General features: G+C 41.5%; 1 protein-coding gene across 6 annotated transcripts in view; it reads left to right on the top strand.

Moving 5' to 3' along the window:
• Positions 1-16,312, top strand: part of GALNT11 (polypeptide N-acetylgalactosaminyltransferase 11) — a 54,734-nt gene extending 38,422 nt beyond the window's left edge. For 3 of the 6 annotated variants that reach the window (XM_030854277.2, XM_060305077.2, XM_060305076.2), the window contains exons 7-12: positions 8,204-8,321; positions 9,656-9,847; positions 10,237-10,455; positions 11,861-11,965; positions 15,246-15,383; positions 15,611-16,312. In XM_030854277.2, the coding sequence (XP_030710137.1) occupies positions 8,204-8,321; positions 9,656-9,847; positions 10,237-10,455; positions 11,861-11,965; positions 15,246-15,383; positions 15,611-15,742 (904 nt within the window). In that variant the 3' untranslated portion in view covers positions 15,743-16,312. Of the gene's footprint in view, positions 1-8,203; positions 8,322-9,655; positions 9,848-10,236; positions 10,456-11,860; positions 11,966-15,245; positions 15,384-15,610 lie in introns of those variants that run through there. The other 3 variants (XM_030854278.2, XM_060305078.1, XM_060305079.1) reach the window with 3 other exon arrangements.
• The last annotated feature ends 696 nt before the right edge of the window (positions 16,313-17,008 follow it).

Genomic DNA, 17,008 nt, shown 5'->3' with positions numbered 1-17,008 from the left:
TAAACTTCCCTCTTAGAGCTGCTTTTGCTGCATCCCATAGGTTTTGGGTCGTCGTGTCTCCATTGTCATTTGTTTCTAGGTAGTTTTTAATTTCCTCTTCGATTTCTTCAGTGATCACTTCATTATTAAGTAGTGTATTGTTTAGCCTCCATGTGTATTTTTTACAGATCTTTTCCTGTAATTAATATCTAGTCTCATGGTGTTATGGTCGGAAAAGATACTTGATACAATTTCAGTTTTCCTAAATTTACCAAGGCTTGATTTGTGACCCAAGATATGATCTATCCTGGAGAATGTTCCATGAACACTTTAGAAAAATGTGTATTCTGTTGTTTTTGGATGGAGTGTCCTATAAATATCAATTAAGTCCATCTTGTTTAATGTATCATTTAAAGCTTGTGTTTCCTTATTTATTTTCATTTTGGATGATCTGTCCATTGGTGAAAGTGGGGTGTTAAAGTCCCCTACTATGAATGTGTTACTGTCGATTTCCCCTTTTATGGCTGTTAGTATTTGCCTTATGTATTGAGGTGCTCCTATGTTGGGTGCATAAATATTTACAATTGTTATATCTTCTTCTTGGATCGATCCCTTGATCATTATGTAGTGTCCTTCTTTGTCTCTTCTAATAGTCTGTATTTTAAAGTCTATTTTGTCTGATATGAGAATTGCTACTCCAGCTTTCTTTTGGCTTCCATTTGCAGGGAATATCTTTTTCCATCCCCTTACTTTCAGTCTCTATGTGTCTCTAGGTCTGAAGTGGGTCTCTTGTAGACAGCATATATATGGGTCTTGTTTTTGTATCCATTCAGCCAATCTGTGTCTTTTGGTGGGAGCATTTAGTCCATTTGCATTTAAGGTAATTATCGATATGTATGTTCCTATTCCCATTTTCTAAATTGTTTTGTGTTCATTATTGTAGGTCTTTTCCTTCTTTTGTGTTTCTTGCCTAGAGAAGATCCTTGAGCATTTGTTGTAAAGCTGGTTTGGTGGTGCTGAACTCTCTCAGCTTTTGCTTGTCTGTAAAGGTTTTAATTTCTCCATCAAATCTGAATGAGATCCTTGTTGGGTAGAGTAATCTTGGTTGCAGGTTTTTCTCCTTCAACACTTTCAATATGTCCTGCCACTCCCTTCTGGCTTGCAGGGTTTCTGCTGAGAGATCAGCTGTTAACCTTATGGGGATTCCCTTGTGTGTTATTTGTTGTTTTTCCCTTGCTGCTTTTAATATGTTTTCTTTCTATTTAATTTTTGACAGTTTGATTAATATGTGTCTTGGTGTATTTCTCCTTGGATTTATCCTGTATGGGACTCTCTGTGCTTCCTGGACTTGTTTAACTATTTCCTTTCCCATATTAGGGAAGTTTTCAACTATAATCTCTTCAAATATTTTCTCAGTCCCTTTCTTTTTCTCTTCTTCCTCTGGAACCCCTATAATTCGAATGTTGGTGTGTTTAATGTTGTCCCAGAGGTCCCTGATACTCTCCTCAGTTCTTTTCATTCTTTTTTCTTTATTCTGCTCTGCAGTAGTTATTTCCACTATTTCATCTTCCAGGTCAGTTATCCGTTCTTCTGCCTCAGTTATTCTGCTATTGATCCCTTCTAGAGTATTTTTCATTTCATTTATTGTGTTGTTTATCATTGTTTGTTTCATCTTTATTTCTTCTAGGTCCTTGTTAACTGTTTCTTGCATTTTGTCTATTCTATTTCCAAGATTTCGGATCATCCTTACTATCATTATTCTGAATTCTTTTTCAGGTAGACTGCCTATTTCCTCTTCATTTGTTTGGTCTGGTGGGTTTTTATCTTGCTCCTTCATCTGCTGTGTGTTTTTCTGTCTTCTCATTTTGCTTATCTTACTGTGTTTGGGGTCTCCTTTTTGCAGGCTGCCGGTTCGTAGTTCCGGTTGTTTTTGATGTCTGTCCCCAGTGGCTAAGGTTGGTTCAGTGGCTTGTGTAGGCTTCCTGTTGGAGGGGACTAGTGCCTGTGTTCTGGTGGATGAGGCTGGATCTTGTCTTTCTGGTGGGCAGGTCCACGTCTGGTGGTGTGTTTTGGGGTGTCTGTGGCCTTATTATGATTTTAGGCAGCCTCTCTGCTAATGGGGTGGGGTTGTGTTCCTGTTTTGCTAGTTGTTTGGCATAAGGTGTCCAGCACTGTAGCTTGCTGGTCGTTGAGTGAAGCTGGGTGCTGGTGTTGAGATGGAGATCTCTGGGAGATTTTCACCGTTTGATATTATGTGGAGCTGGGAGGTCTCTTGTTGACCAGTGTCCTGAAGTTGGCTCTCCCACCTCAGAGGCACAGCACTGACTCCTGGCTGCAGTACCAAGAGCCTTTCATCCACACGGCTCAGAACAAAAGGGAGAAAAAGTAGAGAGAAAGAATTAGTAGAAGTAAGAAAGAAAAAAGAAAGGAAGGAAAGAAGGAAGGAAGGAAAGGAGGGAAGGAAGAAAGAAAGAAAGAAGAAAAGGAAACAAGGAAAGAAAGGAGGGAGGGAGGAGGGAAGGAAGGAAAAAAGAAAGAAAGAAAGAAGATAAAGTAAAATAAAAAAGTAAAATAAAATAAAGTTATTAAATTAAAAAATAATTATTAAAAAAAAACGGACGGATAGAACCTTAGGACAAATGGTGGAAGCAAAGCTATACAGACAAAATCTCACACAGAAGCATACACATACACACTCACACAAAGAGGAAAAGGGGAAAAAATCATAAATCTTGCTCTCAAAGCCCACCTCCTCAATTTGGGATAATTTGTTGTCTAAAGGAGGGAGGGAAGGAAGGAAGGAAAGAGAAAGAAAGGAAAGAAAGGAAGAAAGAAAGAAAGGGAAAGAAAGAAAGGGGATAAAGTAAAATAAAGTTATTAAAATTAATTATTAAGAAAAAAATTTTTTAAAAAAACGAAAACTGACGGATAGAATCCTAGGACAAATGGTGGAAGCAAAACTATACAGACAAAATCTCACACAGAAGCATACACATACACACTCACACAAAGAGGAAAAGGGGAAAAAAATCACAAATCTTGCTCTCAAAGTCCACCTCCTTAATTTGGGATGGTTCCTCGTCTATTCAGGTGTTCCACAGATGCAGGTACATCAAGTTGATTGTGGAGCTTTAATCCGCTGCCCCTGAGGCTGCTGGGAGAGATTTCCCTTTCTCTTCTTTGTTCTCACAGCTCCCAGGGGCTCAGCTTTGGATTTGGCCCCGCCTCTGCGTGTAGGTCGCTGGAGGGCGCCTGTTTTTTGCTCAGACAGGACGGGGTTAAAGGAGCCGCTGATTCGGGGGCTCTGGCTCACTTAGGCCGGTGGGAGGGAGGGGCACGGAGTGCAGGGCGAGCCTGCGGTAGCAGAGGCCAGCGTGACATTTGTTGCACCAGCCTGAGGCCCGCCGTGCGTTCTCTCGGGGAAGTTGTCCCTGGATCCCGGGAACCTGGCAGTGGCGGGCTGCACAGGCTCCCCGGAAGAGGGGTGTGGATAGTGACGTGTGCTCGCACACAGGCCCCTTGGTGGCGGCGGCAGCAGCCTTAGCGTCTCCCGCCCGTCTCTGGGCTCCGCGCTTTTAGCCACGGCTCGTGCCCGTCTCTGGAGCTCCTTTAAGCAGCGCTCTTACTCCCCTCTCCTCGCGCACCAGGAAACAAAGAGGGAAGAAAAAGTCTCCTGCCTTTTCGGCAGCTCCAGACCTTTTCCTGGACTCCCTCCCGGCCAGCCGTGGCGCACTAACCCTCTGCAGGCTGTGTTCACGCCGCCAACACCCAGTCCTCTCCCTGTGCTCCGACCGAAGCCCGAGCCTCGGCTCCCAGCCCTGCCCGGCCCGGCGGGTGAGCAGACAAGCCTCTCGGGCTGGTGAGTGCTGGTCCACACCAATCCTCTGTGCGAGAATCTCCCCGCTTTGCCCCCCGCGCCCCTGTTGCTGTGCTCTCCTTCGCGGCCCGAAGCTCCCTCCTCCACCACCCGCAGTCTCCGCCCGCGAAGGGGCTTCCTAGTGTGTGGGAACCTTTCCTCCTTCACAGCTCCCTCCCACTGGTGCAGGTCCCGTCCCTATTCTTTTGTCTCTGTTTTTTCTTGTTTTTTCTTTCTTTTGCCCTACCCAGGTACGTGGGGAGTTTCTTGCCTTTTGGGAGGTCTGAGGTCCTCTGCCAGCGTTCAGTAGGTGTTCTGTAGGAGTTGCTCCACGTGTAGATGTATTTCTGGTGTATTGTATAGCACAGAGGACTCTGCTCAGTACTCTGTAATAACCTCCAAACTCGGAACTCCACACTGCAGAGGCCCTCCTTTCAACGTGCTGCCTCTCCCCTTCTCCGCAGGTCACAAACAGAGGCCCAGGTCACAAGCAGAGGCCTACTGTCATTTATTTCAAAATATTTTCATTGTTATGTCTTCTCTGACCTGTAGGTTATTTAGCAGTGCATTTATTATTTTACAGGCATACGGAAACTTTATAGTCGTTATTTAATCCTAGCTTATACTGTGGTCAGAATTTGTGTTTTCTGCAGTTGTTAAGGATGAGATGCTGTATTTGTTGGGTCATTTATTGTGTTGTTCAAATATTCTATATTTTTATTAATTTTTAATTCACGTGTTGTCAGTTATTGAAAATGGTATATTAATTTCCCACTACAATTGTGTGTCTGTTTCTCCTTGTAGTTCTTTATATATTTTATTCATATATTTTGAGGCTCTGTTAATAGATGCATGACAGTTTAGAATTATTAAATCTTCTGGTGATGAAACCATTTATCATTATGAATTGTATTTAATTCTGTACTTCTAGAATAGTGTCCCTTTTGCTGTCAGTCTTCCTGTGGTCACACATTTATACGTGTCCCTGTAAGCAGCATGTAGTTGCTTTTGTTTCGTTTTGAAGCCTGTGTGGAAAACTTTGTCTTTTAATTAGGGCTTAGTTGATTACTTACATGTTTGTGTCTATGGTTACAGTGGTACTGTTTGCTTTCTGTCTGTTCTAAGTTCTGTTTTCTCTGCTTTTACGTGCTTTTGGCCTGAATTCCAATTATTCTGTTCCCAGCTGCCACCCATTATTAGACATTATAGTTTCTTACCTACTGTTCTGTTAGTGGTTACCTTAGAAAGTACAGCCTTCATACTTGACCTATCAAAGTGTAATATAGATTGGTATTTTCTCCAAACAATGCAAGGATATCAGAATGTTCATATTCCAGTTATCCCCCTTCAAGTTATATTGCTGAAATGTACACGTGTTTGGGGGTGGTGGTGTGGTGTGTGTTTTTGTACTTTTGGGCCGTGCCGCACAGCTTGCAGGATCTTAGTTCCCTACCCAGGGATCCATCCCGGGCCCCCTGCAGTGGAAGCTTGGAGTCCTAACCATTGGACTGCCAGGGAAGTCCCACGTGTGTATTTTTTTTAACCCTACAAGACATTATTCATTTACGTTTACCCACATATTTCCCCTTTTATGTTACTTTTTATCCTTTCTGCATCTGCAAGCTTCCATCTAGGATTTATTTTCATTTTGACTAAAGAACACATTTTAGTATTTCTTTTGGTTGGACCTTCAGGTGATTATTCCTCTCTTTCTGAAAATGTCTTTGTTTCACGCTTTGTGTGTGTGTGTGCGCGTGCGTGCGTGCAGAAGGATTCACATTTATTGGTTCAACTACAGTACCTAACGTTTGCTAAACATGTATTTCACACTAATTGGTCACATTTCCACAGGTTGTCAGTTCACAGAAAAGGGCCCATCCCTTGCCAGATGGCAGGGTAGGAGGTACAGAGGGCCTGGGTAGCAGAGCCCGCCAGCTATCACTTGGTCATGCAGGATTGATGGAGCCAGGTTGGCGGGCAGCCCTTGGCCGGCCCTTTGGGGACAGGGGCTCAGAGATATGCTGTTTACTCAACTCCTATACAGGACTGTGGGTAGAGGTGGGCCCCAGGTAGGTAGCCCAGGGGTAGGCTCATGGATGCATGCGCCACCACAGCTCCTGAAGGTGGGGTCATGGGAGGTGGTGTTCTCTGTGCCTTGGATCATCGGAAGGAAATGGAGGCCTCTTCAAGGGGTTGTAGCCCCTGGCTGGACAGGTGGGAAGGACTCCCCAGACATGATACAGACATTACAGCGCAGACGCAAGCCCCTACCGCAGGCTGGGATGGCAACACAGACAGAAACACCAACACCCCAGGGCAGGTGGCGTTTCTTTCCCAACAGAAACGTGGAGACAGAGCAGAAGCAACAGTATTCTTTTCCCACAAGATTCCTCAGAGAGGAACAGACCAGGACGTCACTCAAGAGGTAGTTTTTTTTTTTTCCTTTTCATGGAAATTTGAGTCAGCGACATTATCACCTATTGTAAGATATTTCAGAGAAAGAAAACAGTGGTCACCAAAGGGCAAAAATGACCCCTGGCTGGCAGGGCTGGCTCCAGGATTTGGAAGGCCAGCCTCCACCAGTAAGACAGCTTTTTTCTTGGGCTTGAAGCAAGCTCTGGCCTGATTCACAGGCTGCCACTGATTCCTGAGCAGGCTGTGGCTCAGGGGGGGACTGGATTAGGCAGAGGGACCAGGCACCTTGTGAGCTGGTAGAGCCGGGGTTGCTGTGGCTCATGTTGCAGGACAGCCAGAAGTCTTCACGTCTCAAGGGAGCCCAGCTGTGGCCAAAGAGGAAGCCCCAGCGTGTTCTCTGGGGCCCCTGCCTCTGAGGTAACAGTCCAGGTCTGGCTCCCAAGACCAGAAAAGAAGCCGTTGCTTGTGGTAGCCAGGAGAGGGGTTTCTGGGGACCCTGTAATTAAATACACATCCCTGAGTTGTGGCCCTAGAAACCCTTGCCTCAAGGCTAATCAGTTTCCAGCACCTGGTGGAATGATTGCCGTTTCTTATCCTGAGACACTGAGATAAAACATCATTTCACAGACACTGGACATAGATGCTTCAAGCTGAGGGAAAAGGGAGGAACGATCAACTGCAAAGGCAGAGAGGGGAGGGCAGGGGGACTCTCATGGATCAAGTTGGGGAAAGAGTGGTGGGTTTGTTTACTTTTTTGTTTGATTCACCATTATTTTGAAGACTAATTTTACTTGCTGTTCAGTTCTAGACTGGCAGGTATATTCTTTCAGGACTTTGAAGGTATCATTCAAGAACCTTCTGGCTTCCACTGTTTCTGGTGAGAAGCCAACAACTAATTTTTTTTCTTTTGAAGGTAATCCCTCATTGGCTGCTGACTTTTTTTTCTGTCTTAGTCAGAACTGTCTTTCGGATGCATAAATTTGGTTCATTTATTGATAGCATCTAATTATCTGCCAAATTCTCAGTCTTGTCTTTTATGCTTGAACATATTGAACAGTTAAAGTCTCTGCCTGATAACTCTGTTATCTGCAACCCCTGCACATCTGTTTCTGTTGTAGATTGTTTCTCTTATTTTTTTCTTTCATGTGATTTATCTTCCTGATTGGTTATTTGTTAGTTTGCTTGTTTATTTTTGTTTAATGCTGGACATTGTATATGAAAAATTATGGAGGTACGTTCATCCTGGGGCGGTGTTTTCTCCTGCAGAGACTGGCTTCTCTTCTGGGAGGCCGCTCAGAACACTAGACGCCACGCCCCCGGTGCGGTTCGGCCAGTGAGGTCATTGGAAGCCACCTCAGGCTCTGGGGAGCCCGTCCACGTCAGTTCTCAGGAACACAGGGGTTCTCGACTGTGGCAGGACTGACCTTTAGGGCCAGAGAGCTCTCCGTTGCGGGTGCTGCCCTGTGCGTTGCAGGGTGTTCAGCATATCTGGCCTCTACCCTTCAGATGCCAGTGGCACCCCTCCTCCACAGCTGTGACAGCTAAAAATGTCTGGGGGAACCACTGGTCTAACACATGTTTGAGTCCAATTCAAAGTGAGACGTTTGTCTGCTCTCTCCTTGGCAGGCCCTGGAGCCCAGTTTTTAATCCCCGTGGCTCTATGAGACTGTCGAAGGAATTAAATAATTCAGGTGGATTTCTGTCAACAGTAGTTATAATCAATTTTTAGAAGTACTTGTGATACTTAGAAAAGTAGCCTTCATTTGCCTGGGACTGCGATCTAGAAAATTAAGTTATGGGGCCCAGCTCATTCCCTCATAAATCAGACAAAATGTTTCATAATAGTTAATCTAGTTTCTATTAGTAATGTTCTAAAGCTGCTCTCAGTTTTTTAAAACAAGAACGTAGATAATTGCCTACAGAATTGATACGATAATTGTTTTCCTTTTCTAGGTCACCTACAATGGCTGGAGGATTGTTTGCCATGAACAGAAACTATTTCAGTGAACTTGGACAGTATGACAGTGGCATGGATATCTGGGGAGGAGAAAATTTAGAAATATCATTTCGGGTAAATTTTTTTTTGCATGCTTGATTATTAACTGTGTGCAAGGAATATAATTTTCATTCATGATCCCGTATTTTCTGTAAATTCTCTTTGCCTGTCTTTATTAACAAATTGTCCTTAATGAATACTACTTTACCACAATCTATAATGTGGATAATACCCATTCAAAATATCAAAAGCCTATAAGAAGCCTTGCATTTATTTTGTAAGAATTCAAAAGTGATAGTTGTAATGAATAGTTGGGTATGTATTAAGAAGTCTTCATGTGCATTTAATCTAGAGTTTTGTTCTTTCTTTGTCCATTTGTTAATCTTATTTGATAACCCTAGATATATATAGTTGGGGTCATCAGATTTTCCTGACTGCGCGAGACCATCCTGGTTCATACCTGATCTCCTGGAGAGATTATTAATAGCTCCTCATTTCACTTTCAGGAGTAGCCCAGCTGATAAGATAAATGATATCAACACCTGCGTATAGGTTACTGAACCCTTTATATATACCGTTCCCTCCAGGGGCTAAGGTTGGGCAGATGACAGCTGTGGGTGGGGTCTGTGGCTCAGCTGTGGTGGTAAGACGGTCTTTGGAAAAGGCAGAAAGAGGGCAAGGGAACAATTCAGATTTCTCTCTCTCAGCAGAGGGCCCCACTCCCCGCCTCCTATCTCCCGGTCTGCCTAACAGATCCCCCCCCGTTCAGATACCCTAATACCTTGTGCATATGCCATTTCGTATTTTTGCAAATGTATTTTCCTACTTAATCTTTAGAATTTGAAAGTTGCAAGGTATAATAGATATTATTAGTTCAATCTTTGTAGATAAGGTAATTGAGTCTCATAAAAATTGAAATAACGATATAAAGTAGCTCAGTCAAGGGCAAAATTTAGACCAGAACTAAGATCTGAATCTTAATCTAGAGTTATTCTGTATATTTTATAAAAAAATTTTTTTTTCTAAAAAATGGTGTGTGTATGTTTGTATGTGTTTCATGAGAAAGTACCTGTAGAACTGAGATTAGAGGATTGATGAGTAAGCATTCTTTGTCCCTAAGTCCTGAAGGTCAACTTCCTTGATGTGTTAAAACGACACGTATGGTAAGTACAATTTTAGACACAGGGTAGTAAAAGAATATTGCAATGTTTTAGAGTTTTGTTTCTTTTTAATCGTAAAGACGGATAATTTTTTTAAAATACACACTTTGACTTTATTCTATTTGAATAGTTATATCTAATAAGATAAAACCTCTTGCAAGGTTTCACAAACACCTGTTTCATGAAAATTCGTGCATCGATTTCACAGCACTGTGAGGAACCATTAACACATATTCTGCTTCTGACCAGATTTGGATGTGTGGAGGTAAGCTCTTCATCATCCCTTGCTCTAGAGTTGGACACGTTTTCCGGAAAAGGAGACCATATGGCTCTCCAGAGGGCCAGGACACCATGACACACAACTCCCTGCGGCTGGCACATGTCTGGTTGGATGAGTATAAGGTGAGATTAAATCTCTCACCGAGAAGGATGGATGATAAGGCTAGTAACTCCGTTGGCTTTGGTTGCTTTTCTCTCTTCTCTTCACCCAGTCTTTCACTCATTTTTGTTGTGACTGCTTTTTAAATTTCCCAAGCGTCTAGTCTGTGAGAGGTAATATAGTCGCCAGCACCAGAAGAAACTGTGCTTCTCCTCAGTTTCTTTGTCCTCCTGTCCCCTCCTGTGACTCCCACAGAGCCTGGCTCCTCTGCTCACTGGGCTTTGCTCTGACCCAGTCCCCCTGCTTCCCCTGTCAAGACCCTGTGCACATTGTATTCCTTCCCACCTCCTCTTCTGCCATATGCAGCTCTCAGTATTTTCTTTGTAATGGCTTTTTTGAGGTGTGATTCATTTAAACAAAAAAATCTATTATTTTTCATTTTTAAATTCAGGAGCAGTATTTTTCCTTAAGACCTGATCTGAGAACCAGAAGCTATGGAAATATCAGTGAGCGCGTTGAGTTGAGGAAGAAGTTGAATTGTAAATCATTTAAATGGTATTTGGATAATATTTACCCAGAGATGCAGATATCTGGGTCCAATGCCAAACCCCAGCAACCCATTTTTATCAATAGAGGGCCAAAACGCCCCAAAGTCCTCCAACGTGGAAGGGTAAGAAAGTGATCCTAGCAAAATGTTTCATTAAATGTTGTGTGATATGATAAATGACATTGTAGACGTAAAATATTTAAGGATAGCCCCTGGCTTGCCTTCCATTATATTCCTTTTAGGAGAATTTCCTCTACTCAGGTATAAGACCTTAGAAATTTTGATATCTTTCCTGTTTATATTAAGATCCTTTACCTGCCAGTGTTAAAGAGAACATGGCTTCTCTAAGTTATGTGCTGGCTTCCAAGAGGATAGCTATAAATGTGAATATACAAATAAAGGCAATGTGAGTGAGTGTAAAAGTCACTTGTTAGAGACCAGTCCAAAAAGGAAAACAAAGGAGAAATGGGGCAGCTGTATACTGCTGGCCTCAGCTCTGGAACTGAGTGCAGACAGGAAGGGAAAAAGGGTGGTCAGGGTCTAAGTGGTGGTACCAAGTCAGGTTTTACATCCGACGTCCTGAGCAGTCATCCGAGCTTAGCAGAAACCCATTGATCAACCGCAATTCTTTAGATATTCCCTTTTTGGTTCTTATAAAATTTCTTCAGTTTTATAATATCACTTCAATTTTAGATGTCTAGCCATAAAATCATACCTTTTTCTTGAATCATTTCTTAGAATTTGCTTCCTGAAAGTGTAGATATTGTAATTGTTGCCCGAATTTCCCTTTTGTTATAAAGAAGGCATCCCTCTCCTGGTTCTTTCACAATGCCAGCAATTCTTAAGTGGCTAGAATTAAGCCTAGAGCCTTCTCCTATCTTGTTGTTCTATCTTATAAAAGTCATCAAGGTGTTTCTTATTATTAGGTGTTTTCTCTTTAAGTAAAAATAGGTACCAGTGTATGTCCATACAGTTGAAATCCCTTACCATTATTATTTTTGCCTTGCATATCTAATCACATTTAATATTTAAACTAATCGTTTTACTTAGACTCGATGCTCTTTGCTTCTTTTATGTATCTCACCTTTGGCATTCCTATGGCATTTTTAATGTTTGTCTCCAGTTAGGTATGTATGTTTAATTACGTACTGTCTGTTTGTGCCTTTTGTTCTTATTTCCTGAGTTTCATTTTAAGGTATTTTAGTGGAGCGATGGTATTTAATTTCCTTCCTCCCCTATAGTAGATTAGTAAACTTGTATCTTTAGGTAGAATTTCTACTTGACACTGCCTGCATATATTGTTAAAATTGCCTATAACCTTGAAGTCTCTATTGTGATACTCCTATGTGCTAAAGCTAGAATTCAGTAATAAAAAATGCTTATCTTTTTATGACCTTTAGAATCCATACCTCTGGAATAATATTTTCATATTTCCTCTAAAACCTCCTTTTCTAGCATTCTAAGGCATCTTCTGACATTGGTCTTTCTATACCTACCAGCTTGTCAAGAGCAATCTCTTCTTTTACAGCTCTATCACCTCCAGACCCACAAGTGTCTGGCAGCCCAGGGCCGCCCAAGTCAGAAAGGAGGCCTAGTAGTGCTTAAGGCATGTGACTACAGTGACCCAAATCAGGTGAGTCAGGCCTCTGGGCTCTCAGCCAGTCCATGGACAGTGTCCTTCAATGAAGGAAAGGGAAGCTGCTGGCAGTCAGCCTTGAGGAGGGAGGGGCAGACATCAAGATTTTAATCTGACTTTTTAAAAATTATATTGTTTTGGGGTTTTTTGTTTGCTTTTTAAAATTTATTTTAATGAGGCATAGTTGATTTACAATGTTGTGTTAATTTCTACTGTACAGCAAAGTGATTCAGTTATACATATACTTTTCCATTATGGTTTATCACAGGGTATTGAATATAGTTCCCTGTGCTATACAGTATGACCTTGTTGTTTATCCATTCTCTATATAATAGTTTGCATCTGCTAATCCCAAACTCCCAATCTATCCCTCTGCCAACTCCCCTCCCCCTTGGCAGCCGCAAGTCTGTTCTGTGTCTGTTTTGTAGGTACGTTCATTTGTATCATTTTTTTTTAGATACCACAAATAAGTGATACCATATGATATTTGTCTTTCTCTTTCTGACTTCACTTAGTATGATAATCTCTAGGTCCATCCATGTTGCTACAAATGGCATTATTTCATTCTTTTTTATGACTGAGTAGTATCCCATTATGTATATGTGCCACATCTTCTTTATCCATTCATTTGTTGATGGACATTTAGGTTGTTTCCATGTCTTGGCTATTGTGAATAGTGCTACTATGAACACTGGGGTGCAACGTATCTTTTCAAATTATGGTTTTCTCCAGATATATGCCCAGGAGTAGGATTGCTGGATCATATGGCAGCTCCATTTTAGTTTTTTGAGGAACCTCCCTACTGTTTTCCATAGTGGTTGCACCAGTTTACATTCCCACCAGCAATGTAGGAGGGTTCCCCTTTTCTCCACACCCTCTCCAGCATTTGTTATTTGTAGACTTTTTAATGATGGCAGTTCTGACCACTGTGAGGTGGTACCTCATTGTAGTTTTGATGTGCACTTCTCTTATAAGTAGCAACGTTGAGCATCTTTTCATGTGCTTGTTGGCCATCTGTATGTCTTCTTTGGAGAAATGTCTGTTTAGGCCTTGTGCCCATTTTTCGATTGGGTTGTTTCTTTTTGTTGTTGTTGAGTTGTATAAGCTGTTTGTATATTTTGGAAATTAAGCCCTTGTCAGTCACATCATTTGCAAATATTTTCTCCCAGTCTGTAGGCTGTCTTTTCGTTGCTTACAGTTTCCTTTGCTATACAGAAAGCTTGTAAGTTTGATTAGGTCCCATTTGTTTATTTTTGCTTTTTTTTTTTTTACCTTGGGAGACTGACCTAAGAAAACACTGGTACAATTAATGTCAGAGAATGTTTTGCCTTTGCCTGTGTTCTCTTTTAGGAGTTTTATGGTATCGTGTCTTGTATTTAAGTCTTGTGTATGGTGTGAAGGAGTGTTCTAACTTCACTGATTTACGTGCGACTGTCCAGCTTTCCCAGCACCACTTGCTGAAGTTAAGTTGTTTACGCTGGGAATGATTTTAGAGATTTTAGAGATCATCTATCTAATACTGTTGTGGTCTCCTTTGTACATTTTCCCTACCTCTGGTCATTGTTTGTCATAGTAATATTTTGTTTGTTTAGAGCATTATTTGTACTTTACAGTTACACAGAATGAATTTGAGTTATATAGAATTAATTGAAAGCTATATGAATTTGTTAGAAATGGCAAAGGACATGCATCTTCTTTCTGGCCCAGAACATTAAATCTGCATTGGATGAATCAGAATATCTTTTGTAGAGTTTTCTGTGAAATTGAGTTTTCCTAACTGATTTTTAGTAGTTCATCAGAGGAAACAGCACAATTTCAATTCATGTCATTCAAATAATTTATTCTCAACTTATGTGTCCTTTCAGCGATATTAAGTGAACCTAAAAATAAGCAGAAAACTTATTGCAAACTGCTTTGTATCTGATAAAATAGCATAACCTAACATTGGTCTAATCTCCTAGTTGTAGTGCCTCAAGACTGTAATGCTCAGAACATGTCGTAAGTAAGCAAGCTTCATTTACTTACGTTTCCACCTGAGTGGTGGACGGGGTCATTCAAGAATGAAAAGAACACTTGGGCCCTTTTTGGATAGAGTGTGTCCTTTGAAATTTCATAGATCACATCTTATTTCTAGGAGAATTCATGCACGCTATCTAAGGTGTTAACATACTGGAAAACATGGTTTAAAGAGGGTTTTGTGCCACGTCTGGGTGCGAGAGGTGTCAGTGTTGTAGACATGGAAGTGTTAAATTGTAGTGAGGTTTTGGTGGTTTAGGTTGTGGTAGGATGAGATTGGTGAAATTTGTTCCAGAAACTGCAAGAGGTTTGAGGAGATGGAGTTACACTCTCCTGTCCGTACTATGTTGTGACTGCACAGAATTGCACTTACACCCTAGCCACATGTGGCTGTTGGATTGGTAATTTTATTTCATTTCCTCAGTCACACGTGGCGCACTCCCAGCGCTCGGAGCCACGTGTGGAGATTATAAAGCACCAGCGTCTGTGTTTACTGGGGCTGTCATGGCGCCGATGGGGAGCCTTCTCTTTGTACCAAGAGGCAGCACACATACGTCTTGGGCCTGTAGGTAGAAGCAGTAATGAATAAAATAATTCAGAGGATAGGAGAAAATGTTTTCCTTTTCAATTTAGTGATGGTGCATGTTGGAGAATAAAGTTATTCATTGCACTTGGCCATTTCAGCCAGTTTCAGGCCTTTGTTCTTGAAAATAATCTGAGACACCATAAAGACAACTATCCTCAAAGATCATTTGCACGTCTAAGGAGAATCTTGCTTTGGGGCCATCAATGAAATTGTAATCTCAGTGCAAATGTTATTATGAGCCAGGAATAGAGTATACTGTTACACAGGATGATGGGATATGACAGCTTACGCACAGTCATCACTGCCCAACAGATGAGGGAAATATGAAAATCATAGCCTCATGTGTTTTCCTTGTACAGAAGGCAAACCAGCCGCTTCACTGGGCTCCTTCAGTTCTACACAGTGTGAGAATTAAAAGCATTGTGTAATTGCGAAATCCTGGAATTGGGGAAGATCTACAATCTTGTGCTCAAATACAGTCAATTAAGTTAACTCAACCACTGCTCACATTTCTTCCTGGAATTGCACCTCACTTTCTCTAAGCTGGTCTGTTCCTGCTGCAAGAGACCATACAAAATAAATCCCTTCTTCCACAAATGTGTGAAGTGTCGTGCCGTCTGCTTTTCAGAATCTGAAGCAAAACTTGAGGTTTTGATCTTTCATTTTCTTCCTTAGATTTGGATTTATAATGAAGAGCACGAATTGGTTTTAAACAATCTCCTTTGCCTGGATATGTCAGAGACTCGCTCATCAGACCCCCCCCGACTCATGAAATGCCACGGGTCAGGAGGATCCCAGCAGTGGACCTTTGGGGTGAGGAGACAGACAAGGCTGAGGGAGGGAGCTCGGCAGAGGGGCTCATGTCCTGCTTACCTTGTAGAAGGTTGTTCTGAGTTTGTAGCATCCCGCAAATAAGTAAGTAATGTGAAATGTTCCACGTCTCTTCTAGATTACTGTCTCTACCATATTCTGGCAATAAGTTTTTTAACTTAAAGCAAGTAACTGGTGGTATTTTTTTCTTGCCACCACTTTATTTTCAGAGGAATAATCGGCTGTACCAGGTGTCGGTTGGACAGTGCCTGAGAGCGGTCGATCCACTGAGTCGCAGAGGCTTTGTCGCCATGGCCATCTGTGATGGCTCCTCGTCACAGCAGTGGCATTTGGAAGGTTAGGGTGGACGCTGTGGCTGGAACGGCGATTTGTCACGCTTGTCCTCAACACGGAGACGCCTGGGACCCTAGCAGAGGTGAGACAGCAGCCACAGTAGAGGTCACAGCCCCGAGGGACCATCGGGAGGTGAAGAAGTATGGTTCACCAAGAGGTTCAGGTCATTTCTCAACTGCTGTTAAGGAATTTCTTACTTACGGTAGGAAACCAGAATGCAGTATTAACTCTCTAAAGAGTCAGGTTTGTATAGACGGATAAAGCCCAGGAAATTGACATGTCTATTCAAATTTATTTATGCTTCCTTTTAATCCCCTTAAATAATGGAGTGGCGTTTATCTGATCAGGAACTTGTCATGATTTCCTTTCTTAGAAGATTTTGTAGATGACAGTTAATTTTTTTTAAATTTCTAATACCATGTTCTAAATAGTTTTAAATAAACTGATTGAATCCACATTACGTTTAACTTCAGAAGGCATCATTTATAAGATTATATTTAAGAGAGTTAACTATTATAAATTATTTTGATGAATTATGGTACTATATACATTTACAATAAAGGATCCTTTTAATTATCTAGGATTTCTTGTCTTCTCTTTCGTTTTGTATTGGGGTCTCTGGTCTGAGTTATCCTACGTACGTGATACATGGTAAGAAACGCACAGGGATTCGGCTGATGAACCAGTAACCGGTAGGTAGCAGCCCGAACCTTAGGGATGTTTCAGTTTCTTAGCTTGAACTGTGTGAGTCTGAAGCTGAACGTATGTGAATTTGAATACTTTAAAGTTACCTGTGAAACACCCAGGTAGAGTTGTTAAATAGGTGTTAAAGTTATTTGGATATAGAGGTCAGGATTTCAGAAGATGTATTTCAGTTAGAGATATAAATTTAGGAATCATCTGTATATACTGTAAATGTCCTAATATAAAGTGAGTTTTTTCCCACCAAAATTACATCTCAGAGGAGACATAGTCTCATAGGGTATTTTTTCAGTTATTTTATCTGGACACACAAAGCAGTTTTAAGTACCAATTTGAAACATGCTGGAGAATAATATATTGTTCGTATTTATACTAAACATTTTGTCTGTCATTTAACTTTAAAGACCAGATGGTGGTACATATAGGATACAAAAAGCAAGATGATTAAATACAACAAAATCACATTAAACGTAATTTGATTAAATGTAAATGGGTCCAGTTGACCCTGACTTGTGTCCGCACGGCCTCACCAAGTGTTGTCAGACGACCTGCGTGAGGGCCCTCAACTCTTG

The sequence above is a fragment of the Globicephala melas genome, chromosome 9 (genome assembly GCF_963455315.2).
Source record: "Globicephala melas chromosome 9, mGloMel1.2, whole genome shotgun sequence".
Lineage (NCBI taxonomy): Eukaryota > Metazoa > Chordata > Mammalia > Artiodactyla > Delphinidae > Globicephala > Globicephala melas.
This window is presented reverse-complemented; position numbering and strand designations above follow the sequence as displayed.